General features: G+C 36.9%; 1 protein-coding gene across 3 annotated transcripts in view; it reads right to left on the bottom strand.

The window, feature by feature from the left end:
- FNIP1 (folliculin interacting protein 1) overlaps positions 1 to 26,884 on the bottom strand; it is a 165,688-nt gene that overhangs the window by 67,136 nt on the left and 71,668 nt on the right. For 2 of the 3 annotated variants that reach the window (XM_008014333.3, XM_008014335.3), the window contains exons 4-10: positions 15,922 to 16,022; positions 15,599 to 15,673; positions 13,626 to 13,717; positions 7,664 to 7,747; positions 6,270 to 6,341; positions 3,492 to 3,627; positions 1,180 to 1,381 (exon numbers count right to left, since the gene is read on the bottom strand). In XM_008014333.3, the coding sequence (XP_008012524.3) occupies positions 1,180 to 1,381; positions 3,492 to 3,627; positions 6,270 to 6,341; positions 7,664 to 7,747; positions 13,626 to 13,717; positions 15,599 to 15,673; positions 15,922 to 16,022 (762 nt within the window). The remainder of the gene's footprint in view (positions 1 to 1,179; positions 1,382 to 3,491; positions 3,628 to 6,269; positions 6,342 to 7,663; positions 7,748 to 13,625; positions 13,718 to 15,598; positions 15,674 to 15,921; positions 16,023 to 26,884) is intronic. The other variant, XM_008014334.3, reaches the window with a different exon arrangement.

The raw sequence follows: 26,884 nt of genomic DNA, 5'->3' as shown, positions 1-26,884 counted from the left end.
CCTTCTCATCTCGTCAAACTCTTAATGTTAAAATGCACCACAACTCAGGCTTACCATTCTCTGTCCTCTCTTGCCAATCTCAATCAGTTTCATGGCTTTAAATACCATCTATACACTGATGACCTCTCTGGTAAACTCTAGACTTATAAAAACACTTGGATGTCCAGGATGCAAATATAAAAAAACCACCTTCCTTCATCAAATCTGTTTTGCTTGCCGTCTTTCTCACTTCAATGCTGGCAACTTCATCCTTCTAACTGCTTGCTAAAAAAATCTTAGAGTCAACCTTAATTGTTTTTTCTCCGATATGCCAATTCAGTACACCAGCTATTCACACTGGCTATTTCTATTTCTTACCAATTCAATCACTAAAGTGGTTTGAGTATTCATCATCTGTCACCTGGATTACTGCAACGGTATGCTAATTGGTCTCACAACATCTACTTCTGCTCCTAGAAATCTATTATCCACCAGCAGTAAGAGTGATCCTCATAAATAATGTCATTCTTCCTCCACTCAAAACCCTCCAATGGTTTCCCATCTTTCATACTTTCGTAAGAATAAATGCTAAGGTTCTTACAATGGTATCTTATAAGGCCCTACATGATCCAGTTTCACTTCAACCCAGGCACTTTGGCCTCGTAATGCTGCTTAAGTATCAGGCTTACTCCAGCACTAAGGCCTTTGCCCCTGCCTGGAATATCTTGTTCCAGATGGTTGTAGCTCACTTGCTCCGTATTTCTGGACCACATTCACATGTCCTTTAATAAGGGGTATTCCTGACTAGCCTATAAGTAATCCTTCCTTCCAGGATTCCTTACATACCTTTCTCCATTTTTTCTCCACAGGACTTATTACATACATCTATATTCACATGTTTATTTGTCCCATGAGACCAGAAGTGTTGCTTTTATCTCTTCTCTTTAGTTGGTAGAATGGTGTCTACCACATTTTAGACCCTCAAATATTTATTTACACAACAAATGGATGAATGATCTTACATCTTTTATTAGACAGTAAGCACCTTAAAAAGCGTTCAATCTATTTGCATCCACCAGAGCACTTTATAGGACACATGCACAATGTCTGTTAATTTTTCTGCCAAATGAATAAATATAATGCTTAATCGGGAGAGTAAGATTTTAAAAGAAAAAGATATAAATAAATAACTATGCTTACCTGTTCTATTGCACTCTTTAATTTGTTCATGTGGCTTTCAAAGAGAGGAAAATGTGAAAAAAAGAATTCATTAAATTTGTTATTTTCATCTTCATCTTTGGATAATGAAAAGATTACCCCAATTGCAATCTTCTTTTTCCTCACAATTCCTGGGTTAGGGCCACAGCTTTCATCTGAGAGATTAAAGCTTTCTTCTATAGACCTTAAAAATAAATGTTTTTTTTTTAATTTACAAAAATAAAAATAATTAAATTCTTAATTAAATCTTCTTGCTAATTAAATGTAGGAAAGCTAAGTCTTCTGCTGTTTTATCAAACAAACCTAAAATTTCATACCAATTTTATATCTCATTAAGAAATCTACTGGTTATTCTTTCAGGTTCACGTTTTTGTAAGAAATTTTACTACAGAGTCAGATTGGGAACATTTTTTGGTCCAATTATCCCAATTCATAATCAACCAAAAAGTGGCTAAATTTTAAGATTTATAGATGAGTCTGGTACAATCTTTTCCCTGTTCTAGGACCTTCTGGTCTCTGTTTTTGATTTCAGGAGTAAAGTCAAAGATGAAAGAATAAAAGAAATAAAAAAGAAGAGAAAACAAGAACTTTTAGTATCTACAGTTGTACTTAATGTAGATTAAAAAAATCTTTCAAGAATGAATTACTTTGCCAAAATAAAAACATGAAAAACTGAAATATCAAAACATGTAGTACATAAATCAAAGACCTGAACATAAAACTCTCAGAAGAAAACAAAGGGTAAAGGCGTCATGCATCATGACACTGATTTGGCAATGGTTTCTCGGATATAACACAAAAAAGCACAGTCAACAAAGGAAAAAAAAATAAACTGGACGACATACAAATTTAACCTTCTGTGCATCAAACGACGCTATCAATGTAGTAAAAAGGCATCCCACAGAATGTAAAAACAATTTACAAATCATATACCTGATAAGGGATTAATATCTAAAATATATACAGATTTTCCACACCTCACCAACAAAGCAAAAAAAATACAATTATAATATGGGCAAAGGACTTAAATACACATTTCTCCAAAAAAGATATACAAATAGCCAATAAGAACATGAAAAGATGCTCAAGTTGGATGTGGTGCCTCATGCTTATAATCCTAGCACTTTGGGAGGCTGAGGCAAGTGGATCACTTGAGACCAGAAGTTCTACTAACCTGGGCAACATGGTGAAACTCCATCTCTACAAAAAAAAAAAAAAAATTAGCCAGGCGTGGTGGCAAGCCTGTAGTTCCAGTTATTTGAGAGACTGAGGTGGAAGGATCACCCGAGCCCAGGGAGGTTGAGGCTGCAGTGAGCCGTGATTGTGCCACTGCACTCCAGCCTGGGCAACTCAAAAAGGAAAGAAAAGAAAAGAATAGAAAAGATGTTCAACTTCACTAATTATTAAATACAAATAAAATCCACAATGAGGAACCACTTCAGACCCAGTAAGATGGCTATTATCAAAAAAACAGAAAATAAGTGCTGGTGAAGATATGGAAAAATTGGAACCAATGTGCATTGCTGGTGGGAATGTAAAATGGGACAGTAACCATGGAAAACAGTGTGCAGCATGACAGTTCCTCACAAATTTAAAAACCAAATTACCATATGATCCAGCAATTCCACTTCTGGGTATATAATCAAAAGTACTGAAAACGGGGACTTGAACAGGTATTTGCACACTCATGTTCATAGCAGCATTATTCACAATAGTTAAGAAGTGAAAGCAACCCAAGTGTCCATCAATAGATAAATGGATAAACAAAATGTGGTATGTATGTACAATGGAATGTTATTCAGTCATAAAAAGGAATGAATTTCTGACACATGCTACAATATCGATAAACCTTGAAGACATTATGCTAAATGAAATAAGGCAGACACAAAAGGACAAGCAGTGTATGATTTCATTCATACCTTGTATGAATTCATAAAGACAGAAAATAGAATGGTGGTTACAAGAGGAAGGGAAGGGAGAAATGAGGAGTTATGCTCAATGGATACAGAGTTTCAGCTGGGAAGAGGAAAAAGTTCTGGAGTTGGATGGTGATGATGGTTGCACAACAATATGAAGGTACTTAAACAAATGTCATTGAACTGTACACCTAAAAATGGTTAAAATTATAACTTGTTATGTATAACTTACCACAATTTTTTAAATGTAGTAAATTTTAAAAGTTTTCAGTTTCAAACTTAAAATACACAGAATACAAGTCCAGGCTCTAAAAATCCATATAAAATTGTGTTTAAGGAACTATTCAATCTTGTTCTGTGTTTAAAGTTCCAACTTACCATCTAGGAAATACCCCATTTTCCAAACTTGTTGTTTGGCTGCGTCGCCAACGTCGCTGGTAGCTGCTGGCACAACTTCGGGTAAGTGAGGAGTTTGGGGAAGGAAATGGAGTGATCAGCAAGCTGCTGAGAGATGCTGTTAAGTCAGAAGAACAAGAAGTATAAGTCAATAATGACTAAGCATAATGACAAATTTTTTTTAACAAAATTACGAATAGGTTAAGTTAAACTTGATTTTGCTTCATGAGCCTCTCAAATGTCCATTAAAAGAACACATCCTTCTTGCAGCAAGGTCTCAGATGAGAAAAATCATATATTAACAATGTATCAGCAAAAAACTCTGAGACAATCCCCTTTTGGCATTCCCCTCTAGGGACTCCAGAAGAAAATTATACTTTACAACAAGGCATTATCCCTTTGGCCACTAGACTGACTGTCCCCTAATTTAGCTGAATCCTTTTAGTTCTGAAATTAAAGGAAATCTGATGCTGTTCAAATTTAATGCAGCAGCTGGATTTTAAGAACAAGCTATTGAAAATAAGTGTTTGAACGGCATTTAAAGAGGTCATTTACAAGTACTCATGGATCACGTGTGCACGTGTAGTCAAAGCTACCACTTTTAATTAAGAATCATGACTATACCTACTAAGCTCCAAAAAAAGAACGCTCTCTGGAGCATCTAAGGTGACAAACACATTCCAGCAGACTCCACTCTGTAACGGCTGCAAACCCCTGATCTTGGGGATTATCCCTTCCCAAAACACTTCTCTGAAATCTGTAAGATATGCTTACTGCCTGAGGTGTTAAGAGCTACAACTGCTCATTTTTCATTAGGCTAGGGGATTTTCATTAGGCTTTTCCCCACTGGATTTAGCGAGGGTAAGACTTGCCATTAAGGGCTTACTTTTGTTTGGCAATATTCCAGACTTCTATCTTTTATGATCATAAGGACATACTGAAAATGTATATTCAAAACAGGGAACTATTATCATCACTATTAAAAAGGTACAGGTCAGATGATAAATTATTTTGGACACCGGCACTACAAACTGAGACACTTTCATTACGAAGATCCATTCATTTTAATTCTGACAAATTCAATGACAGAGGATAAAGCTGTATGTGCCATGCAAACATCTAGACCATCAATGAACTCATTCTAAAATACTTTAGAATGCAGATTCTAAATGGAGACCATATTTTATCAATTAGTATTATAAAACCTTATAGTCCAAGATTGGGTATGTACAACTAAATCTGGGTGTGACTTCAGTGAAAAATAAAATGCTGTCCTACGTCTAGAAAAAATACATTTCACTGCGTTCTAATATTAAAAATAACTCTATTAGAAAAAGAAGAAAACATACATTAACTTAAATGGCATATATTAATCCAATAACTTGAAGCAGCCTAACAGATCAGTCTAGCCAGACACTTCAATTTATAAAGAATGTAACTATAAATAAATTAATTTATCATCTCTCGAATCTTAAATAATGAGAATTAAATTCCTGCCAGGGAAGACTAAATCTCTAGATTACATAGAAGCAAAGGGTATTAAAAGAAATATACCCTAGATTCTTTAAAACAAAAATAAGAAACTCAATTAGAAAAGAAAGATGAGATTACTTGAAAAACACAAGCCATTATTATTAGAGTAGTGGTTAGCAACCCTAGCTATCCATTAGAATCAAGTGTTAGGTTTTGCATTTGTTTTGTTTCTCAAATACAGACGCCTAGAGATGCCTTCTCTAGGTTACATGAGAGTCTTTGAAAGTAGAGTTCAGGCACTTGAATTTTTTTAAAAACTTTTCCTTGTTATTCTATCTAACACACACCTAGGGATTCCAATATATGACAAGTTTAGATTTTTCATTTATACTCAAAACTGAATCATTGAACAATTTCGACAGTAGAGCCATTTAATGTAACACATGCAATCACATTGAATTAAGTTTCTTATATCTAACAGTAATTCAAGCCTAAAATTACTCCTCCTTTTACTTATGCCCCAACACACACTTTTCTTTTTAGCTAAAATGCCTTTTTTCTGAGCTTTTGCCTGGATAACTGCTATTTATTTCCCAAAATACAACTCAATCATCATTCTTCTGTAAAGCTTTGTTGGTATCCCTGCCCCTTGCCCGAGCTAAGTGTAGTGCTCTTTCTCTGAAGCTTTTTGCACAGGTCTATCACTAAATGCATCACACAATGAACTATGACAGATGATTTTCCTAATTTTTCTCCCAGTAGACTCCATACTTCTGTGTCCCTTAAAGGCAGACTCTGGGTTTTAATTTTTAAAATGTCCACCATGTTTCAATAAATGTTTGCTAGACCTACAAATTTTGGAAGAGTCTATATTTGAAAAAAAAAAAAAAAAGTATAACACTGATTCAAAATGCCTATGCTTTTCTGGGCAAGAGACAATATGACAATTTAAACTTTAGTTAGCAGCAAGCAAATATAAGCAAATGTGGTTTTTTTACTATGGTTTCTAAGCAGTTTTCTGACCAATGCTTTTCTTCTTATACTCACTAAGCTTCAACCAGTGTACTTTACTCTGGCTTTAGTTCACCCTGGCTTTATTCTACTCAGCACACTTAAAAGTAAACATGAAAAATGTTAAATTTACAAGACTTTGCTCTGGTCTTTCCACAGTTCTCTTGTAAGGCTAATATCAATATGAACAAATTTAATAATAAAGGGAGGGACAAAAAAGAAAATCAATGCCAACAGCAATCTCATAAAAAACTGAATACAAGAACCTGACATTACCAGACCGTGCTATGCCACTGTCTCTGTCCTCACTGAGCTCTCTTCCAGGCATGTCCATTGGGTTGCTGTGAACTATAAATAAAGATGAAACTGTCAGTTACAAAATATATTGCTATTCAGGTGGATGAACAGCTCCTTTTAAATAGCAAACAAAATCATGCTCATCTCATTGCATTCCCTTATTTTTTTCGATAGCATGACACCAACCCAACACCAAGAGCTATTACTCAGTTGAACAAGCTTTGAGAGCTCTGTGAAGATTTGATACACAGTATGAGAATCTAAAACATAATACCTAAAGATGCAAGGAGTGACTAAAAGTCATATTTTAGAAGCATATTCAATGACAGATAATTACAATATACTATTAAATGAAAAAAAGCAAGCTACTAAACAGTATGAGCAATTGCTGGGACCAAGTGGTGGGTATATCATAGTTCACTGTACTGTTTCTGCCTATAACAATGTATGTTTCAAAATTCTCCATAATAAATTGAGAAATTTATTTTGAGAAATTTGTTTCAATAGTAAGATCCCAACTGTTTTTTTTTTTTTAAAAAAAAGCAGGTATTTCTGGCTGATAAAACAGCTAATATATATTTTTGCCTTTTAAAAATGTTTTCCAAGTTTTCTGTAAATATGTATTTGCTATATCTAATATTTATAGGGAAAGAAAATATTATTCAAAATAAGAAGGGCTAAATTGATACCAATTTGAACACAATGAAGAGTAAATATGTTCACATTCTAATAATTTCCACTAAAAGGTTACAATGTTAGGTAATCTGCTAAAACGTGTGAAATAAGGTATATGACTAGAATCCTGGATATATACACATGAACACACTATACAATCATCAACTTGATTATGTAAGCAAATATAGTCATTTATGCTTTCTACAGAGCATTACAGTGGTGCTTGTTCATCTAAATCTTAGCTCCAAGAAAAATTGTTCTTATGGAATAGTGTAGATCAGAAATTTTACAATAACAAGAAGATAGGATAATTTTCTGCAATTGGTGAACTATGGTACAAAAGCTACTTAGCCATGGAAACAAGACAGTGTCACATTAAAAATTCCAAGTGGTATCATAAGAAATAAAGTTCATACTAAGTTTTGGTTTCAGATTCTAAAGTTAAAATTATTATGCCACAAGAGAAATGGCAAACCAAAATTTCATAAAAATGTCAATTCTACTGATAACTCAGTGTCTGGAAACTTTAAGAACATGTTCAGTAGAAAGGAATTAAGTTCTTATACTTCCTAAAGCAATGTTTTCTTAACCACAACCTCACCAATTGCATTCATCTACTGTCTTGTTTCCACAGCTTAACTACAGAGTCTAGCCGTTGGGGCACACCAACTAGTCTACCCACACAGCACATCGCAAACCTGCAAAGAAAGAGGCGCTCCTGATCAGGCGGAGCGGACCCTGCTCAGAGAATGCCCGCCTGGGGCTGCAGAACTGTGAAAGACCTACATGGCAAAAACGTAAAATACACATGAAAGAGGACTGTTAGAGAAGCCACAATGCGTCAGTGAAAAAGGTGAGCTAAGGCAGCACAAGAGCAGACCAACAAATATGGATGGAAACTTTTAAACTAAATAAGAATTCAAGCTGTCTTCCCATTTTTGAAATAGGATGATGTTTCTTTAGTCATGATTTATATCAAACAACAACTTCATGTATTTTTACTAATAAATCTATATGTAATAAAAACAAGCTTCTGCTATATAAAGTAAAAATTATTTTAAATGTTCAATCCTTTCTAATGTAAAACAGTATTTTTAAAGATTTGAAAAAGTATGATAATGTTATCTATCTAAACTGATATTTGCCAAATAAATTTATTTTTTTAAAGTTGTTTTAAGATTACAGTATGTGCCTACAACTGAAGTGAGGAGAAAACCACCTAAGCACTTGGCACACAGCATACAATAGGGTGCAAAACCAGCAAAGAGATCTTACTGACATTAAAAATTGGTTTTTCTAACCCAGTGATAAGTTACAAAGTAATGGAAGAAACCAAGGTTACTAAACTAGGAGTCAGTCACTGTGGAAGGAGAAACACAAATGACACTCATCAGGGACCGGACTCCCAGCTGTTCAAGAGAAGTAGCTGCCACATGCTTCATCAAGAAAAGGTTAATTGCAGTCTGAAGACCCAAGAAGGGCATTATGGCCTGAAAGCAAGCAGCTGGGTTACCTGTTAGCTATGCTTCATAAAAATAGTCTAAACAGCCATGAAGGACATTTATCTAGGATAGAATAGGGGGCTTTCTGTTTTAAAAAGTGACAATTGCATTTTTCTTCTTTCCTTTTTTGAAACAGGATTTTGCTCTGTCATGTAGGCTGGAATGCAATGGCATAATCGTAGCTCACTGCAAGTTCTAACTCCTGAGCTACAGTGATCTTCCCTCCTCAACCCTCCCCATGAGCCAGGTGCATGTCACAAGGCCCAGCTAATTTTGACAACTTTTTAGTAGAGACAAAGTCTTGCTACATTGCCCAAGTTGATCTCCAATTCCTGGGCTCAAGTGATCCTCCTGCTTTGGCCTCCTAAAGTGTTGAAATTACAGGCATGAGCCACTGTGTCCAGCCAACTGTAGTTTTCAAATTGCTAACAGATATTATTTTTCTGTAGCAATAACTTCTACAATTATAGCACATGTACAGTAATCCTTCATGTCTCAATGGTCAACTCTTTAATTCGTCCTAGCTTTCTTTCCCTAGTTACTTCAAAAATTATTTACTTCTTTAAACTCCTTCCCTACCTCTTCTTCTCAGCATAAAACTTTTGCTTCCTAGAGTATGCACATGCATATATGCACATACACACAGTAGAATTAACCAGATTGGAACCCTTTTATTCCTATCATCCTGCTTCAAAACTTACTCTCTCACCCATCCTTGCCTCCTTCCTGCCTAAGCAGTCATGTTATTCAAGTCTTACAACATGCTAGGGACTTATTAAAAAATCCTAAGTTCCTCCCTCCCTTCCAAAGTTAACTCTAAGTCAGCTAGGACCCCAATCCCCCATTCTTCTTCAAAAACCTCCTTCTATCAATTATTACTTCTAGTCTTTAATTTCATGCTCCTTATAACTTCCTTTTTCTGTCAACACTTAAACATAGTCAAGTCTCTTCCACCACCCTCCATATATCTAATCCTACAGCAATTCAGCACTTCTGAAAATGTCATCCAAGGACCCGTGGGGTCCCCGAAACTTTCAGGGGGTCTGTGAAGTCCTCCATTTTCCAACTACACATCTGTGTGAGACAGATTTTCTTGATACACTTCAATGAAAATAACATATCACAAAAGACTGAATACAGAGGCAGATATGAGAATTTAGCTGTATCCTCATCCAGAAATTAAGGAGACTTATAAAAATGTAAAACAATGCCACTCTTCTTACTAATTTTTTGGAAGCCTGTAATAACATGAAAGGGAGTATTAGTGTAATTTTTCAAGGATTTACTAAATATTCTTCAATTTTTTGTTGTAATTTCTAATAATTTATCGATAGTTGTAATCCACATAAACAAAAGTTCTCTGCAGTCCTCGATAATTTCTAAGTGTGTAAAGGGCTCCCAAAACCAAAAAGTTTGAGAATCACTACTTGCATCTTGGACAAGTCCAAACTCTGAGTCATCCCAATTCTGATGTCTATTCTCCCCACTGAAACTGCTCATCTAGGCCACCAAAAGCCTTCCTGTTGCTTAATTTAGTACATATTCTCTTATATTACCTTATAGCAGTAACTGATGCTGATTATATTACACTGTAAACTTTTTTCCCATGTAACACACTCTCTGTACTTTTCCCCCTCAGTCTCTGTTTGTGTGCTTTTCTTCTCCTACCCTTTTTTTTTTTGAGACGGAGTCTCGCTCTGGCTGCAGTGCACTGGCGTGATCTCGGCTCACTGCAAGCTCCGCCTCCCGGGTTCACGCTATTCTCCTGCCTCAGCCTTCCGAGTAGCTGGGAGTACAGGAGCCACCACGCCCGGCTAATTTTTTTGTCTTTTTAGTAGAGACGGGGTTTCACCATGTTAGCCAGGATGGTGTCGATCTCCCAACCTCGTAATACGCCCGCCTCGGCCTCCCAAAGTGCTGGGATTGCAGGCATGAGCCACCGTGCCTGGCCTCGTACCCCTTCTTAAAGCCAGCATTCCCCAGGGTTCCATCTTCAACAATCTTTCCTTCTCATTCTTTACATTTCCTAGGTCATCCTCCATTCCCGTGCTTTCAATTATAATTTATGTCCTGATGATTCTCAAATCCACAGAATATACAGCTAACTGGTCAACTTCTATTATTTTTAAATTATTAAACACTCATCCATTTTTATGTTAAAGAGAATACCCTACAATATACCTATCTAACTAGCTAACAACAATGGATTTCTTCACTTGGATATTCCGGTACTTCCAAATGAACATGCCTAAACCTAAAATCATCAATTCTGATTTCTTCTATACCCCTCAGTGAAGAGCACCAATATCCATGCAATTAAACAGCCAGCAAAGTGCCAAACTTGATTCTTCCTTTTGCCTCACCTCTTCTAAGTAGCTAATCTGGTCCACTCTATGTCCCTTAACTGAATTTCTCAACAACTATCCCCACTGACACTAATTTACTGTAGGTACCACTATCTGTCATTTGGAGTACCATGAGTAGCCTTCTAATATGGGCCTTTTCTCAAGACCACTTGCTTACCTGAATCCATTCCTACTGCAGTTAGAATACTCTTCTACAGATACAAACGTAATTTGATTGTGTTGTTATATTCTGAAAATTCCTCTGTGGTGGCTTCGAGAATGTATCTCAAAGATCTCCAACTATAAAGAGTATGTTGATTAAGAACCCCTGATGAAATCCACTGGCACATTTGTGCAAGGACACATAGCTGATAGGCTGCTCCCAGCCAATGGTTGAACATAGTAGGTATACTAAGGCAGGCCCATTTTGGAGAGACATGGGACACTTCTGACAACCAACTTTGACTCAAATAATTCCCAGGGCCTTGCCAAACCTCCCTTGAACTGTATAGCTGGCTTGAGACACTTCCAGTCAACACTCTATCCCTCACTCCTTCATTCATGGTCAGACTTATATCACAATTTGATGGGTCTCTCAGCCTTTCCCAGCATTTTCCTCATTTTCCTTTACACAGTCATTTCCCCTAACATAACTGTTGCATGTTTAACCCTGTCTTTGGCACCTGCTAAAAAAAACAGGTAAAGGACCCGAACCAACATATCTGCACTGGTGCCCAACTACACTAAACCAAGCATTAACTCTAAATTCCTCAGTGTGGCCTATAGTGCGTTTTGTGATCTACCTTTTGCTCCATTCTTCCTTTTTCATTTACTTTACCCCTACTCTGTGCTCCATACATACTGATTCATTCACATTCTTTCCATACTCTATGATCTTTTGCCCCTAGGTCTGTGTACATACTATTGCTTCTTCACAGAACATTTATTTCCCTGGCCATCTGGCTAATCCTTCAAGCTTAGGCCTCATGTCCTCAAGGAAGCCTTCCTTGACTCTCCAGGACTGAACTGAGTGCTTCTCCTTATTTTAATCATACCCTGCTCTTAACCCTGTCTAAGAATTTACTATAGTATACTGTAATTGTTGTATTACTTTTCTGACTTCCACTAACTATAAATCCATTGAGGCAGGAACTGTGTCTGGTTCACCACTGTATCTTCAGGGCCTAACAGAGTGTTTGGCATATTACAGGTGCTCACCACATACTTATCGATTGATTGATTGATTGATTGGAAATTGAAAGAAAGAAATAGTAGACATGCAAAAAAATCCTTGACTGACAATTAAAAGAGTGCAAATGTTGCTCATTATTTAAAGTCAGTAGTATGTAAAATGGATTTTCTACTCTACATTAAAAGAGAGAACAAGTATATCTAACCTCTATAGTATAATTTACCTTTGTAAGTAATAATGGATTTGTGTTATTAAAATGAATTCTTTTTGGCTGGGGCACGGTGGCTCACACCTGTAATCCCAGGACTTTGGGAGGCTGAGGCAGGTGGATCACTTGCAGTCAGGAGTTCGAGAACATCCTGGCCAACACAGCAAAACCCTGTCTCTACCAAAAATACAAAAATTAGCTGGATGTGATGGCACGTGACTGCAGTCCCAGTTACCTGGGAGGCTGAGGCAGGAGGATCGCTTGAACCCGGGAGACAGAAGTTGCAGTGAGTTAAGATCACACCACTGCACTCCAGCCTGGGTGACAGAGTGAGACTCCATCTCAAAAATCAAAAACAAACAAAAACCCATAATTACTTTCAACTTTCAACAAGTCCCTTGAGCTTTGAAAAGTATCACATTATAAAGAAAAAAGATTTCATTCTTTGTCACATTTTTCCTTTATTTAAAAAAATGAAGTAATCAAGCGAGTTAAGAAAAAGCAGAACTATTTTTCTATAACACACACACACATTATAAAGTATAAGCCTAACACTATGACTAGCGCACAGTAATAGGTGTTTTATAAGCAATTGCTCATTTGAATAAACACAAATTATAAAAAATAAATAGGATGTCATACAGTTCAAGTTGGAAGAAAAAACTGTTTTCTACTAATATATAACAAATATTTATTTAAGTTAATTATGAATAAAAGTTCTTACTAAACAGAAAATGAGAGAAATATTAATACTATTCTAATTGCTATCCCATTCCCTTGGCTACTATATAGCTTTTTATGCACCAGAAATATCGCAATACAGCAGCAGTTCACTTGAGCTGTCTAGAAAAAATGACCAGAAATTTTAGAAAGTCTGTCACTTTAAAATGTAGTACTTAAATAACAACAATCAGCTAACCAAAGTACTAAATGAATTGTTATTCTAATAAATCTTTTAAGAAACATCAAATTTGAACATCTGCTCATCTGAATTACAGGTCACAAAAACAAGCATCATTTTAAAATGACTTTTATGGTTAGGGAAGACAGAAGGAAGAAGATGTAATAGTCTTCCTCAGCTGAAATAGCCAAAAGAACTACTAAGGGCTTTTCTTATCACTGACACCTTTCAAAAATGCTTCAAATTTAACAATGAAAAACAATGAAGACAAATTAGATATATCTAAAGCAGTCTCTTTATCAGATACAAAATAAATACTGTGTTCAAATATATGAAAAATATGTTTTCCAAATAAATGTTATACATACTGGCAATTTAAAAGGCTTTTCCACTTACAGTATTTGAAATTCTTTGTTACCAAGACAGATCTGCATTATTAAGGAATAACTTCAAAAAACACTTGTTACACTGTTAATATTTTTTTAACTTATAAAATCAAAGGAACCATTTACCTATATTTCCAAGCAGTCCATTAATAACTGTGTTATTATCAGCCTTTAATGTATTGTTGTCCTGATTGATGAATTCAAGACTATCTTGTAGCCTATGGAGGGTGAGAAAAAAATTAATTCCAAATTCATTTTATGGTTTAAGGGCAATTCGTTGGACATCCTGATGAAATTTTAAGCACAAAAAGTTTCTTCCTATTAGCATTACAAATTAACTAACATCATCATTTAAATCAGAGGTTGGTAAACTATAGCCTAAGTGCCAGATCTAGTCTGCTGCCTCTTTTTGTTAATAAAGTTTTATTGGAACACAGCCATGCCCATTTATTTATAAACTGTGTATGAATGCTTTGATGCTGCAACAGCAGAGCTGAGAAACTATAACCCATTGTCTGGCTCACAAAGCCAAAAATATTTACTATCTGGATCTTTAAAGAAGAAGTTACTGAACCTGATTTAGATTACAAACAAGGTTTCCCCTCATATTCTAGACCTAAAAATATTTTCTAATTATCTGTTAGGGAGAGGTGGAAGCTAGGAGGAAGAAGAGGAGAATAAATCATTAGGCAAATATCCAAAAACTATCTTTAGTCTAATATATTACAAATAACCTATATGACTTCTTTTAGTGACTCTTTCAGGATAACAAAAATAAAAGTACTTTATGCTTTTAGTGCAAAATATCCTTTCTAGATTTTAGGAATCATCAGAACTTAGAAAAGGTGAAAAAACTCAGGTGATTACGGCTAACATCAGTGATTCCAACACGGAATCTTTAATTTCTGCTTTAGTAGGTCTCTAATTTCTACTTTTAAAAATCAGTATTTTTGGCTTCAAGATATTTTAAAGCAACCATAATATTTTAAAGGATACCTCCCACGGCCGGGCATGATGGCTCACGCCAGTAATCCTAGCACTTTGGGAGGCCGAGGCGGGCAGATCATTTCAGGTCAGGAGTTCGAGACCAGCCTGGCCAACATAGTGAAACTCTGTCTCTACTAAAAATACAAAATTAGCTGGGCATGGTGGCCTGCACCTGTAGTCCCACCTACCCTGGAGGCTGAGTCAGAAGAATTGCTTGAACCCGAGAGGCAGAGGTTGCAGTGAGCTGAGATCGCGTCACTGCACTCCAGCCTGGTGACACAGTGAGGCTCCGTTTCAAAAAAAAAAAAAAAAAAAAAAAAGAAAAAGACTACCTCCTACTTTCCTTCCAAAGAGTTACAGGTATTAGAAACTTAGCTAATAAAACTCTTCCAAACAGGTATTTTTAAGGCATTAACAACTGATGGGGGCTGTAGAGAATTTCTGTAATCTGGAGTAGTTTCCTTGCTGCCTTTGACCTTGGGTTATCCCCAGGGGCTCTGACTAGCCAATAAGCCTTGCTCTGATACAGCACCTGCAAAATCTCTCTCTGGGGTCTTTCACTGCCTAACTTTAGCCCCAGTAATTTGCTAGGTTCTGGCACATGGCCCATGATCCTGAAACCAGGCCTGCCTTTGTTTCAGCTTTACTGTTCCAATCTTTGCATTAATAGCTTGTAATACCCTGGTGGCTATCATTATATAGTGTATATATTATGTGTAATATCAATATGGCTGACCTAGGTCAGTCCTGTCTGTAGGGTTAATTTCATAGGGGATCTGAAAATTGGAAGAGCATCAACCCTACAGATTGTGGTAACTCAGGAAACTCAGTGTGGTACCGCAAAACTGAAAATCAGCATGTTGACCTAAGACAGAAATCCATTCAACATTCTACTTCCAGATACTGCTTCTAGCAGTTCACAGAAACAGAAACCACATCTCCTGTTTCTCAACTAAACTCAATTGAGAGTGAAATCTGGCCTCCATGAACTTTTAAACTTAAGGAAAGATAGAAAATCTGAACTTGTGCTGCAGTGCTAAAAGCAGTTTGTTAGTTTTCATACTTTGTACATCTAAAGTAATACAATTCCCCCTGTATCCATAAGCACTTACGTATTGAGACTTCCACAAATACTGCTGCCAGTCCGAGCAGTAAACACTTTGCTGAGCATGAGCTGTGGAGGGGAACTATGAAGAAAAAGAGAAAGAGAGAGACCAAAACTAAAACACAATGGCCTTTTGGAGTTATTATAAATAAAAATGTGTAAGTCACAGAGGTTTCACAGCATAGTTGCCAATGGTAGCATTAAAACCATAGAACATTTTAAATGGAGTATGGCAAACTCAATCTGAGTGAAGATCATATAAAATTCTCTCTAAAAAAAACCAAACACCTAAAAACGGACTCGTTAAAAAAAAATCAGAAAATTTCTCACCGAATCTGATGAATTTTTAGGGTGGATCCTTTGTAGCTCATTGCTACTGAGCCAAACATCATCTCTCCAAGCATATTGGCATCAGAAGAGCATCGAGAACCCTAAACAATAACCACACATTAACAAACTGTGTTAATTAAAAGCTTATGACTATTTCATATATTGATTTTTATTAAAATTCTTTTTATATAGTTATTCTACATTAATAATTGTAATTCTACACTGTACACGCTGTTCTGCAACTTGATTTTCTTCATTTTAAAATGTCTTCTTGATGTAACCATGTTGTTACACATAAATGTTTGACTAATTCCTTTTAAGAGTTGTACAATATTTTATTGCATGAAAATACCACCGTTTGTCAGACCAGTTCCCTTTACTCACGGGCATTTAGGTCACTTCCAGATTTTTGCTATTATCAATAATGCACAAGTAAGCATTCTTAACCACATCTTATGCATATGCAATGTTTCTCCAGGATAGATAATAGGTGAAATTCAAATAATATGCAGAATTTTTACTACTCCTGTTGTATAAAAGAAGCATCCATAAATAGGGCAATTTATATCTATTTTGTACTTCTGTAAAGACATATCTGCGATCTACAGTTTCAATACTATGCCTATGAAAATCCTAATGGCATTTTTTACAAAAACAGAAAAACATATTAAAATTCATATGAAACCACAGAAGACCAAATGAGCCAAATCAACCTTGAAAAAGAACAAAGCTGGCAGGCATTACACTTCCTGATTTCAAATTATACTACAAAGCTACAGTAGTGAAAACAGTAAGGTACTGACATTAAGACAGACATATAGATCAATGGAACAGAACAAAGAGACCAGAAATAAACCTACATGTATACAATCAACTGATCTTCAAGAAGTGTGCTAAGAATACACAATGCAGACAGGATAGTCTCTTCAACAAATGCTTTTGGGAAAACTGGATATCCACATGCAAAAGAATAAAACTGGTGTCCTATATCATGCACAAAATCAACTCAAAATGGATTAAACGCTTACATGTATGACCTGAAACTGTAAAACTCCCAGAAGAAAATAGGCGAAAAGCTTGATGACATTAGTCTTAGCAATAATTTCACAGATATGACAGCCAAAGCACAGGTAACAAAAGCAAAAACAGATAAGTGGGACTACATCAAACTAAAATGTTTCTGCATAGCAAAGAAAATAATCAAGAGGGCAAAAAGATAAAATATGGAATGGGAAAAAATACTTGCAAACCACGTATCTGATAAGGGATTCGGCTTCAAAATGTACCAGAAACCCCTACAACTCTATAGTAAAAACTAATAACGCAATTAAGGTCTTGAATAAACATTTCTCCAAAGAATTCATACAAATGACCAACTGATACAGGAGAAATGCTCAACATTCCTAATCAGAGAAATGTAAATCAAAACCACAAAACCTGTCAGTCAGGTTGGCTATAATCAAAAAAGCAAAGACAACAAGTGGTGAGGATGTGGCAAAACTGGAGCCCTTGCACATTGTTGTAGGAATGCAAAATGGTACTGTACTTATGGAAAACAACATGGTAAGTCCTCCAAAAATTAAAAATAGAACTACCATGTGATCTGGCAATTCCACTTCTGGGCATTTTTCCAAAATAATTAAAATCACGATCTCAAAGAGATGTTAGCACTCCTATGTTCATTACAGCACTATTCACAATAGCCAAGATGTGAAAATAACCCTAAATGTCCATTGACAGATGAAGAGATAAATGAAATATAATAAATACATAGAATGAAACACTATTCAGTTTTTAAAAAGAAGAAAATCCTGCAACATGCAACAACACAGATTAATCTTAAGGATGTTAGGCTAAATGAAATAAGCCAGTCACAAAAAGATAAATACTGCATGATAAGATAAATACTCCACTTATATGAGGTATTTAAAATAGCCAAATTTACAGAATCAAAGAGTAGAATGGTAGTTATCAGGGGCTGGGGTGAGGGGGAAATGTGGAGTTACCAGGGACTGGGGCGAGGGGGTAACTAATCAATGGCATTAAATTTCAAACAATTTGAATAAGCTCTAGAGATCTACAGTGTACATAAAGACAACAATTCCTTGTACATTTAAAAATTTAAGAGGGTAGATCTCATGTTCTTACCACAATTTTTTTTTTTTTTTAAGACTTCTTTGAGGCTGGGCACGGTGGCTCACGCTTGTAATCCCAGCATTTTGGGAGGCCGAGGCGAAAGGATCACAAGGTCAGGAGTTTGAGACCAGCCTGGCCAACATGGTGAAACCCTGTCTCTGCTAAAAATACAAAAAATTAGCTGGGCGTGGTGGTGCACGCCTATAATCCCAGCTACTAGGGAGGCTGAGGCAGAAGAATTGCTTGAGCCCAGAAGGCAGAGGTTGTAGTGAGTGGAGATCGGGCCACTGCACTCCAGCCTGGGTGACAGAGCAAGACTTCCTCGAAACATTAGAATGTCTTGTTTCCAAAGAACCTCCTGATTAAAAAGTTACTCTCTTTCATTATTCTTTGTCTTCACAGGAGTCAGACAACAGTTAAAGATTGAACTTATCCGTTGGGTTACTATTTAGATATCGTGGCAAATATCACTTTTTACCTACCAAGTATCTGTTCTCTAATTCTTCCTCATTTTTTGAAGTCCAGTTTGTTTTAGGGAACTAATGTGCACAACTGAAAAAAATTTCATTTCACAGGCTCACTTGAAGATAGGCGATTTAAAATAATTTTTATACTTAAAAGGTTAGTGTTATGGTTGAAGCAGCAATTTTCAGTACTCATTTACATGCATTTGACACAGGCCTGGTCAGTAAGATGTAAATGGAAGTCACTACAGATGGAGATGTCATATTATAACAACAAGGCAACAAGTACACATTAACTCCAAGTAGAAAGATAAGGGAACCACAGTCTCTGAGGGTATCTTGAAGCCCAGTATCATACCTAGATAGTACACTTTTAGGGTTATCACGTCAGGAACACAATCCCTAATTTGTTTAAGCCACTGTTTAGAGAGTGTCCCAATACCATCCTTTGATGCAATTATATAAAATAAAAAAAATTAATGGTTTCTAAAACATTTAGGAAAATTCTAATAAAAATTCTAATAACCATAAAGTGAAGAGAATCCCCATTTTACAACTGGAGACCAGGATATACAGCTGCACACTGTTTTTCATTTTATCATGTGACTCTTTTACTCCTTTGTCTATTTACTACCTATCTTAAATTATCTTAAATTACTTATCTTAAATAACCCTTAATTATTAAGGTTAAGACAATCCCTATGTTTAAATATTTGTACCTTTCTTTAAAAAAGACACCTTCAAGTAGCAACACATTTATTTATACATGGCTATTTTTATATCAGTTTCATGTATGTTCATTTACATGGTTTTTTTTCCTTCTCAGAGCTATACTCTTAATTTTGGTCTAATAAGAGCACAAACATTATTATTATTATTATTATTATTATTATTATTATTATTATTATTTGAGATGGAGTGTTGCTCTTGTCTCCCAGGCTGGAGTGCAATGGCACGATCTCGGCTCACTGCAACCTCCGCCTCCCGGGTTTCAAGTAATTCTCCTGCCTCAGCTTCCAGAGTAGCTGGGACTACATGTGCACACCACCACACCGAGCTAATTTTTATATTTTTAGTAGAGACAGGGTTTCACCATTTTGGCCAGGATGATAATGATCTCTTGACCTTGTGATCCGCCCACCTTGACCTCCCAAAGTGCTGGGATTATAGGCATGAGCCACCGTGCCTGGCCCACAAAGTTAATTTTTAAGCAAAAAGTCATTTCTGTCATACCTAGGTTACTAATATAGAAAGCAACTAATTTATTCTTGAGATTTGGTTAAGATCAAATTTTTATTTTAAGACACAGAGGCTTGAGTACTGAGAACAACATTTCAGAAATGGAGTTGAACAATTTTTTTAATGATAAAATAGCTTTTTTAAAAAACTCAATGCCAGTATTACTTGGCAACCTAAATTACTTCTGGCTAATGACAGACATGGCAGTCTCCCCTTACAAGCTCCATAATGTGTCTAACTACATTGCTATTTTGACTGAAATTATTATTTCTTGTATTAAGCAAGCTATACAAATTTAAATACCAAGGCATTTATAGATTTTACTATTACACAAATAAAATAATCCCCAGAAAGCAAAATACAGTAAAAATATTAACACATTGCTATGTAAATTTTATGATACCATATAGTTTACTATTAAGGTTCTCTTTGTCTGTTCTAACATATATTAAATAGTTACCATGAATGTGACTGGCAAGCTATGTATTTTAATGCGACATAATCTACAACAAAACTTATAATTAAAAGGATGCTATTATCATTATTGTCTTTTTAAAAATGCCTTATTTAAAAGGTCTAAGTACTCATTCCTGAAAGCTAATAATCTGTTAAACACTGTGTAACTCAAAGAATATGTTCCACTTACCTGAAATTATATACATTTTTAAAAAATTATTATTATGCTTCTTAGTTCTGGGATACATGTGCAGAATGTGCAGGTTTGTTAAATAGGTATACATGTGCCATGGTGGTTTGCTGCATCCATCAACCTGTCATCTACATTAGGTATTTTTCCTAATGCTACTCCTCCCCTAGCCCCCCACCCCCTAACAGGCCCAGTGTGTGATGTTCCCCTCCCTGTGTCCATGTGCTTTCATTGTTCAACTCCCACTTATGAGCGAGAACATGCAGTGTTGGTTTTCTGTTCTTGTGTTAGTTTGCTGAAAATGATGGTTTCCAGCTTCATCCACATTCCTGCAAAGGACATGAACTCATCCCTTTATATGGCTGCACAGTATTCCATAGTGTATATGTGCCACATATTCTTTATCCAGTCTATCACTGATGGACATTTGGGTTGGTTCCAAGTCTTTGCTATTGTAAATAGTGCTGCAATAAACATACGTATCCATGTGTCTCTATACTAGAATGATTTACAATCCTTTGGGTATATACCCAGTAATGGGATTGCTGGGTCAAATAGTATTTCTGGATCTAGATCCTTGAAGAATTGCCACACTGTCTTCCATAACGGTAGAACTAATTTACACTCCCACCAACAGTGTAAAAGTGTTCCTATTTCTCCACATCCTCTCCAGCATCTGTTGTTTCCTGCCTTTTTAATGATTGCCATTCTATCTGACATGAGATGCTTATCTCATTATGGTTTTGATTTGCATTTCTCTAATGGCCAGTGATAATGAGCTTTTTTTCATGTTTGTTGGTTGCATAAATGTCTTCTTTTGAGAAGTGTCCATTTGTATCCTTCATCCAGTTTTTGATGGCGTTGTTTGTTTCTTGTAATTTTGTTTAAGTTCCTTGTAGATTCTGGATATTAGCCCTTTGTCAGATGGATAGATTGCAAAAGTTTTCTCCCATTCTGCAGGCTGCCTGTTGACTCTGATGATACTTTCTTTTGCTGTGCAAAAGCTCTTTAATTAGATCTCATTTGTCAATTTTGGCTTTTGTTGCCACTGCTTTTGGAGTTTTAGTCATAGTCTTTGCCCATGCCTATGTCCTGAATGGTATTGCCTAGGTTTTCTTCTAGGGTTTTTATGGTTTTAGGTCTTAGTCTTTAATCCATCTTGAGTTAATTTTTGTATATAAGGTGTAAGAAAGGGATCCAGTTTCAGTTTTCTGCATATGGCTAGTAAGTTTTCCCCAACACCATTTATTAAATAGGGAATCCTCTCCCCATTGCTTGTTTTTGTCAGGTTTGTCAAAGATCAGATGGTTGTTGATGTGTGGCGTTATTTCTGAGGCCTCTGTTCTGTTCCATTGATCTATGTATCTATTTTGGTATCAGTACAATGCTGTTTTTGGTTACTCTAGCCTTGCAGTATAGTTTGAAGTCAGGTAGCATGATGCCTCCAGCTTTGTTCTTTTTGCTTAGGATTTTCTTGGCTATACAGGCTCTTTCTCGGTTCCATATGAAATGTAAAGTAGATTTTCTAATTCTGTGAAGAAAGTCAATGGTAGATTGATGGGGACAGCATTGAATCTATGAATTACCATAGGCATGATGGCCATTTTCACGATACTGATTCTTCCTATCCATAAGCATGAAATGTTTTTCCATTTGTTTGTATCCTCTCTTTTTCCTTGAGCAGTGGTTTGTAGTTCTCCTTGAAGAGGTCCTTCACATCCCTTGTAAGTTGGATTCCTAGGTATTTTATTCTCTTTGTAGCAATTGTGAATGGGAGTTCACTCATGATTTGGCTGTTTGTCTATTATTGGTGTATGGGAATGCTTGTGATTTTTGCACATTGATTTTGTATCCTGAGACTTTACTGAAGTTGCTTATCAGTTTAAGGAAATTTTGGCCTGAGACGATGGGGTTTTCTGAATATACAATCATATCATCTGCAAACAGGGACAATTTGACTTCCTCTCTTCCTACTTGTACACGCTTTCTTTCTTTCTCTTGCCTGATTGCCCTGGCCAGAATTTCCAATACTATGTTGAATAGGAGTGGTGAGAAAGGGCGTCCTTATCTTGTGCTGGTTTTCAAAGGGAATGCTTCCAGTGTTTGCCCATTCGGGATGATGCTGGCTATGGGTTTGTCATAAATAGGCATTGATGGAACGTATTTTGAGATACGCTCCATCAATACCTAGTTTATTGAGAGTTTTTAGCATGATGGGTGTTGAATTTTATCGAAGGCCTTTTCTGCATCTATTGAGATAATCATGTGATTTCTGTCATTGGTTCTGTTCATGTGATGGATTACGTTTATTGATTTGCATACGTTGAACCAGCCTTGCATCCCAAGGATGAAGCCAACTTGATTGTGGTGGATAGGCTTTTTGATGTGCTGCTGGATTCGGTTTGCCAGTATTTTATTGGGGATTTTCCCATTGATGTTCATCAGGATACTCGCCTGAAATTTTCTTTTTCTGTTGCGTCTCTGCCAGGTTTTGGTATTAGGATGATGCTGGTCTCATAAAATTAGTTACGGAGGATTTCCTCTTTCTCTATTGATTGGAATAGTTTCAGAAGGAATGGTACCAGCTCCAGCTCCTCTTTGTACCTCTGATAGAATTCGGCTATGAATTCATCTGGTTCTGGACCTTTTTTGCTTGGTAGGCTATTATTACTGCCTCAATTTCAGAACTTGCTATTGGTCTATTCAGGGATTTGACTTCTTCCTGGTTTAGTCTGGGGAGGGTGAATGTGTCCAGGAATTTATCCATTTCTTCTAGATTTTCTAGTTTATTTGCGTAAAGGTGTTTATTGCATTCTATGATGGAAGTTTGTATTTCTGTGGGATCAGTGGTGATATCCCCTTTATCATTTCTTATTGTGTCTACTTGATTCTTCTCTCTTTTCCTCTTTATTAGTCTGGCTAGCGGTCTATCTATGTTGTTAATCTTTTCAAACAACCAGCTCCTAGATTCATTGATTTTTTTAAAGGGTTTTTCCTGTCCCTATCTGCTTCAGTTCTGCTCTGATCTTAGTTATTTCTTGTCTTCTGCTAGCTTTTGAATTTGCTTTTTCTTCTCTAGTTCTTTTAATTATGATGTTAGGGTGTCAATTTTTTATCTTTCCCACTTTCTCCTGTGGGCATTTAGTGGTATAGATTTCCCTCTAAACACTGCTTTAGCTGAGTCCCAGAGATTCTGGTACGGTGTGTCTTTGTTCAAACTTATTTATTTCTGACTTCAGTTTGTTATTTACTCAGTCGTCATTCAGGAGCAGGCTGTTCAGTTTCTAAGTAGTTGTGCAGTTGAGTGAGTTTCTTAATCCTGAGATCTAATTTGATTGCACTGTGGTCTGAGAGACTGTTTGTTATGATTTCCGTTCTTTTGCGTTCACTGACAAGTGTTTTACCGCCAATTATGTGGTCAATTTTAGAATAAGTGTGATGTGTTGCTGAGAAGAATGTATATTCTGTTGATTTGGGGTGGAGAGTTCTGTAGATGTCTATTAGGTCCGCTTGGTCCACAGCTGAGTTCAAGTCCTGAACATCCTTGTTAATTTTCTGTCTTGCTGATCTAATATTGACAGTCAGGTATTAAAGTCTCCCACTATTATTGTGTGGGAGTCTCAGTTTCTTTGTAGGTCTCTAAGAACTTGCTTTATGAATCCGGGTGCTCTTGTATTGGATGCATATATATTTACAATATTTAGCTCCTCTTGTTGCACTGATCCCTATTGTTGCATTGATCCCTTTACCATTATGTAATGCCCTTGTCTTTTTTTTTTTTTTTTTTAAATCTTTGCTGGTTTAAAGTCTGTTTTATCAGAGACTAGGATTGCAACCCCTGCTTTTTTTTTTTTTTTTTTTTTTTTTTTGCTTTCCATTTGCTTGGTAAATATTTCTCCTTCCTTTTATTTTGAGCCTATATGTGTCTTTGCACATGAGATGGGTCTCCTGAATACAGCATACTGATGTGTCTTGACTCATTATCCAATTTGCCAGTCTGTGTCTTTTAATGGGGGCATTTAGTCCATTTATATTTAAGGTTAATATTGTTATGTGTGAATTTGATCCTGTCATTATGATGCATTGTTGATGCCGTTTCTTCTTAGTGTCAACAGTGTTTACAATTTCATATGTTTTTGCAGTGGCTGGTACTGTTTTTTCCTTTCCATATTTAGCACTTCCTTCAGGAAGCAGGCCTTAGGTGGTGACAAAATCTCTCAGCATTTGCTCATCTGGTAAGAATTTTATTTCTCCTTCGCTTATGAAGCTTAGTTTGGCTGGATATGAAATTCTGGGTTGAAATTTCTTTAAGAATGTTGAATATTGGCCCCTCACTCTCTTTTGGCTTCAGAGTTTCTGCAGAGAGATCCACTGTTAGTCTGATGGGCTTCCCTTTGTGTATAACCCAAACTTTCTCTCTGGCTGCCCTTAACATTTTTTCCTTCATTTCAGCCTTGGTGAATCTGACAATTATATGTCTTAGGGTTGCTCTTCTCATGCACTATCTTTGTGGTGTTCTCTGTATTTCCTGAATTTTAATGTTGGCCTGTCTTGCTAGGTTGGGGAAGTTCTCCTGGATAATATCCTGAAGAGTGTTTTCCAACTTGGTTCCATTCTCCCTGTCACTTTCAGGTACACCAATCAAACGCAGGTTTGGTCTTTTCACATAGTACCATATTTCTTGGAGGCTTTGTTTGTTTCTTTTCATTCTTTTTTCTCTAATTTTGCCTTCACTTTTTATTTCATAAAGTTGATCTTCAATCTCTGATATACTTTCTCCCGCTTGATTGATTCAGCTATTGATGCTTGTGCATGCTTCACGAAGTTCTCCTGCTGTGTTTTTCAGCTCCATCAGGTCATTCATGTTCTTCTCTAAACTGGTTATTCCAGTTAGCAATTTATCTAACTTTTTTTCCAGGTTCTCAGCTTTCTTGCATTGGGTTAGAAGATGCTCCTTTAGCTCAGAGGAGTTTGTTTCTACCTATCTTCTGAAGCTTACTTCTGTCAACTTGTCAAACTCATCCTCCATCCAGTTTTGTTCCCTTGCTGGCAAGGTGTTGTGATCCTTTTGAGGAGGAGAGGCATTCCGGTGTTTGGAATTTTCAGCCTTTTTATGCTGGTTTTTCCTCATCTTTGTGGATGTATCTATCTTTGTTCTTTGATGCTGGTGACCTTCAGATGGGGTTTTCATGGGGATGTCCTTTTTGTTGATGTTGATGCTATTTCTTTCTGTTTGTTAATTTCCCTTCTACCAGTCAGACCCCTCTACTGCAGGTCTGCTGGTGTCTGCTGGAGGTCCACTCCAGACCCTGTTTGCCTGGGTATCACCAGTGGAGGCCACAGAACAGCAAAGATTCCTGCCTGTTCCTTCCTCTGGAAGCTTCATCCCAGAGGGGCACCTGCCACGTGCCAGCCAGAGCTCTCCTCTATGAGATGTCTGTTGACCCTTGTTGGTAGGTGTCTCCCAGTGAGGAATCATAGAGGTCAGGGACCCACTTGAGGAGGTAGTCTGTCCCTTACCAGAGCTTGAACGCTGTGCTGGGATATCCACTGATCTCTTCAGAGCCAGCAGGCAGGAACATTTAAGTCTGCTGAGGCTGTGCCCAGAGCCACCTCTTCCTCCAGGTACTCTGTCCCAGGGAGATGGGAGTTCTATCTATAAGCCCCTGACTGGGGCTGCTGCCTTTCTTTCAGAGACGCCCTGCCCAGACAGGAGGAATCTAGAGAGGCAGTCTGGCTACAGTGGCTTTGCTGAGCTGCGATGAGCTCCGCCCAGTTCTAACTTCCCAGCAGCTTTGTTTTCACTCAGTTGGAAATGCAGAAATCACCTGCCTTCCGCTTTGATCTTGCTGGGAGCTACAGACCGGAGCTGTTACTATTTGGCCAACTTGCCAGCCACCCTATATACATATTTTTTATTGAGACAAGGTCTCACTCTGTCACCCAGGCTGGGTTGCTATGGCATGATCATAACTCATCACATCCTAGAACTTCTGGGCTCAAGCAATCCTCCCACCTCAGCCTCCTGAGTAGCTGTGACTATAGGCTCACACTACACACGGCTAATTTTTTTTTTTTTTTTTTTTTTCTGAAACAGAGTTTCGCTCTTGTTGTCCAGGCTGGAGTGCAATGGTGCAATCTTGGCTCACCGCAACATCCGCCTCCCGGGTTCAAGCGATTCTCCTGCCCCAGCCTCCTGAGTAGCTGGGATTACAGGCATGTGCCACCATGCCTATTTTTATATTTTTAGTAGAGATGGGGTTTCTCCATGTTGGTCAGGCTGGTCTCAAACTCCCAACCTCAGGTGATCTGCCTGTCTTAGCCTCCCAAAGTGCTGGGATTACAGGCATGAGTCACTGTGCCCAGCCCACATGGCTAAATTTTTTAAAAATCACAAAACTTTCAAAGTTGTGCAAAATGGTGTAAGTCATGATGGTGTTGTATGGCACAGCACTATTATGGATTTGTTAAGGTATCA

The sequence above is a fragment of the Chlorocebus sabaeus genome, chromosome 23, assembly GCF_047675955.1.
Source record: "Chlorocebus sabaeus isolate Y175 chromosome 23, mChlSab1.0.hap1, whole genome shotgun sequence".
NCBI classification, from domain to species: domain Eukaryota; kingdom Metazoa; phylum Chordata; class Mammalia; order Primates; family Cercopithecidae; genus Chlorocebus; species Chlorocebus sabaeus.
The sequence above is the reverse complement of the archived record's forward strand: the minus strand, read 5'-3'. Positions and strand labels throughout refer to the sequence as shown.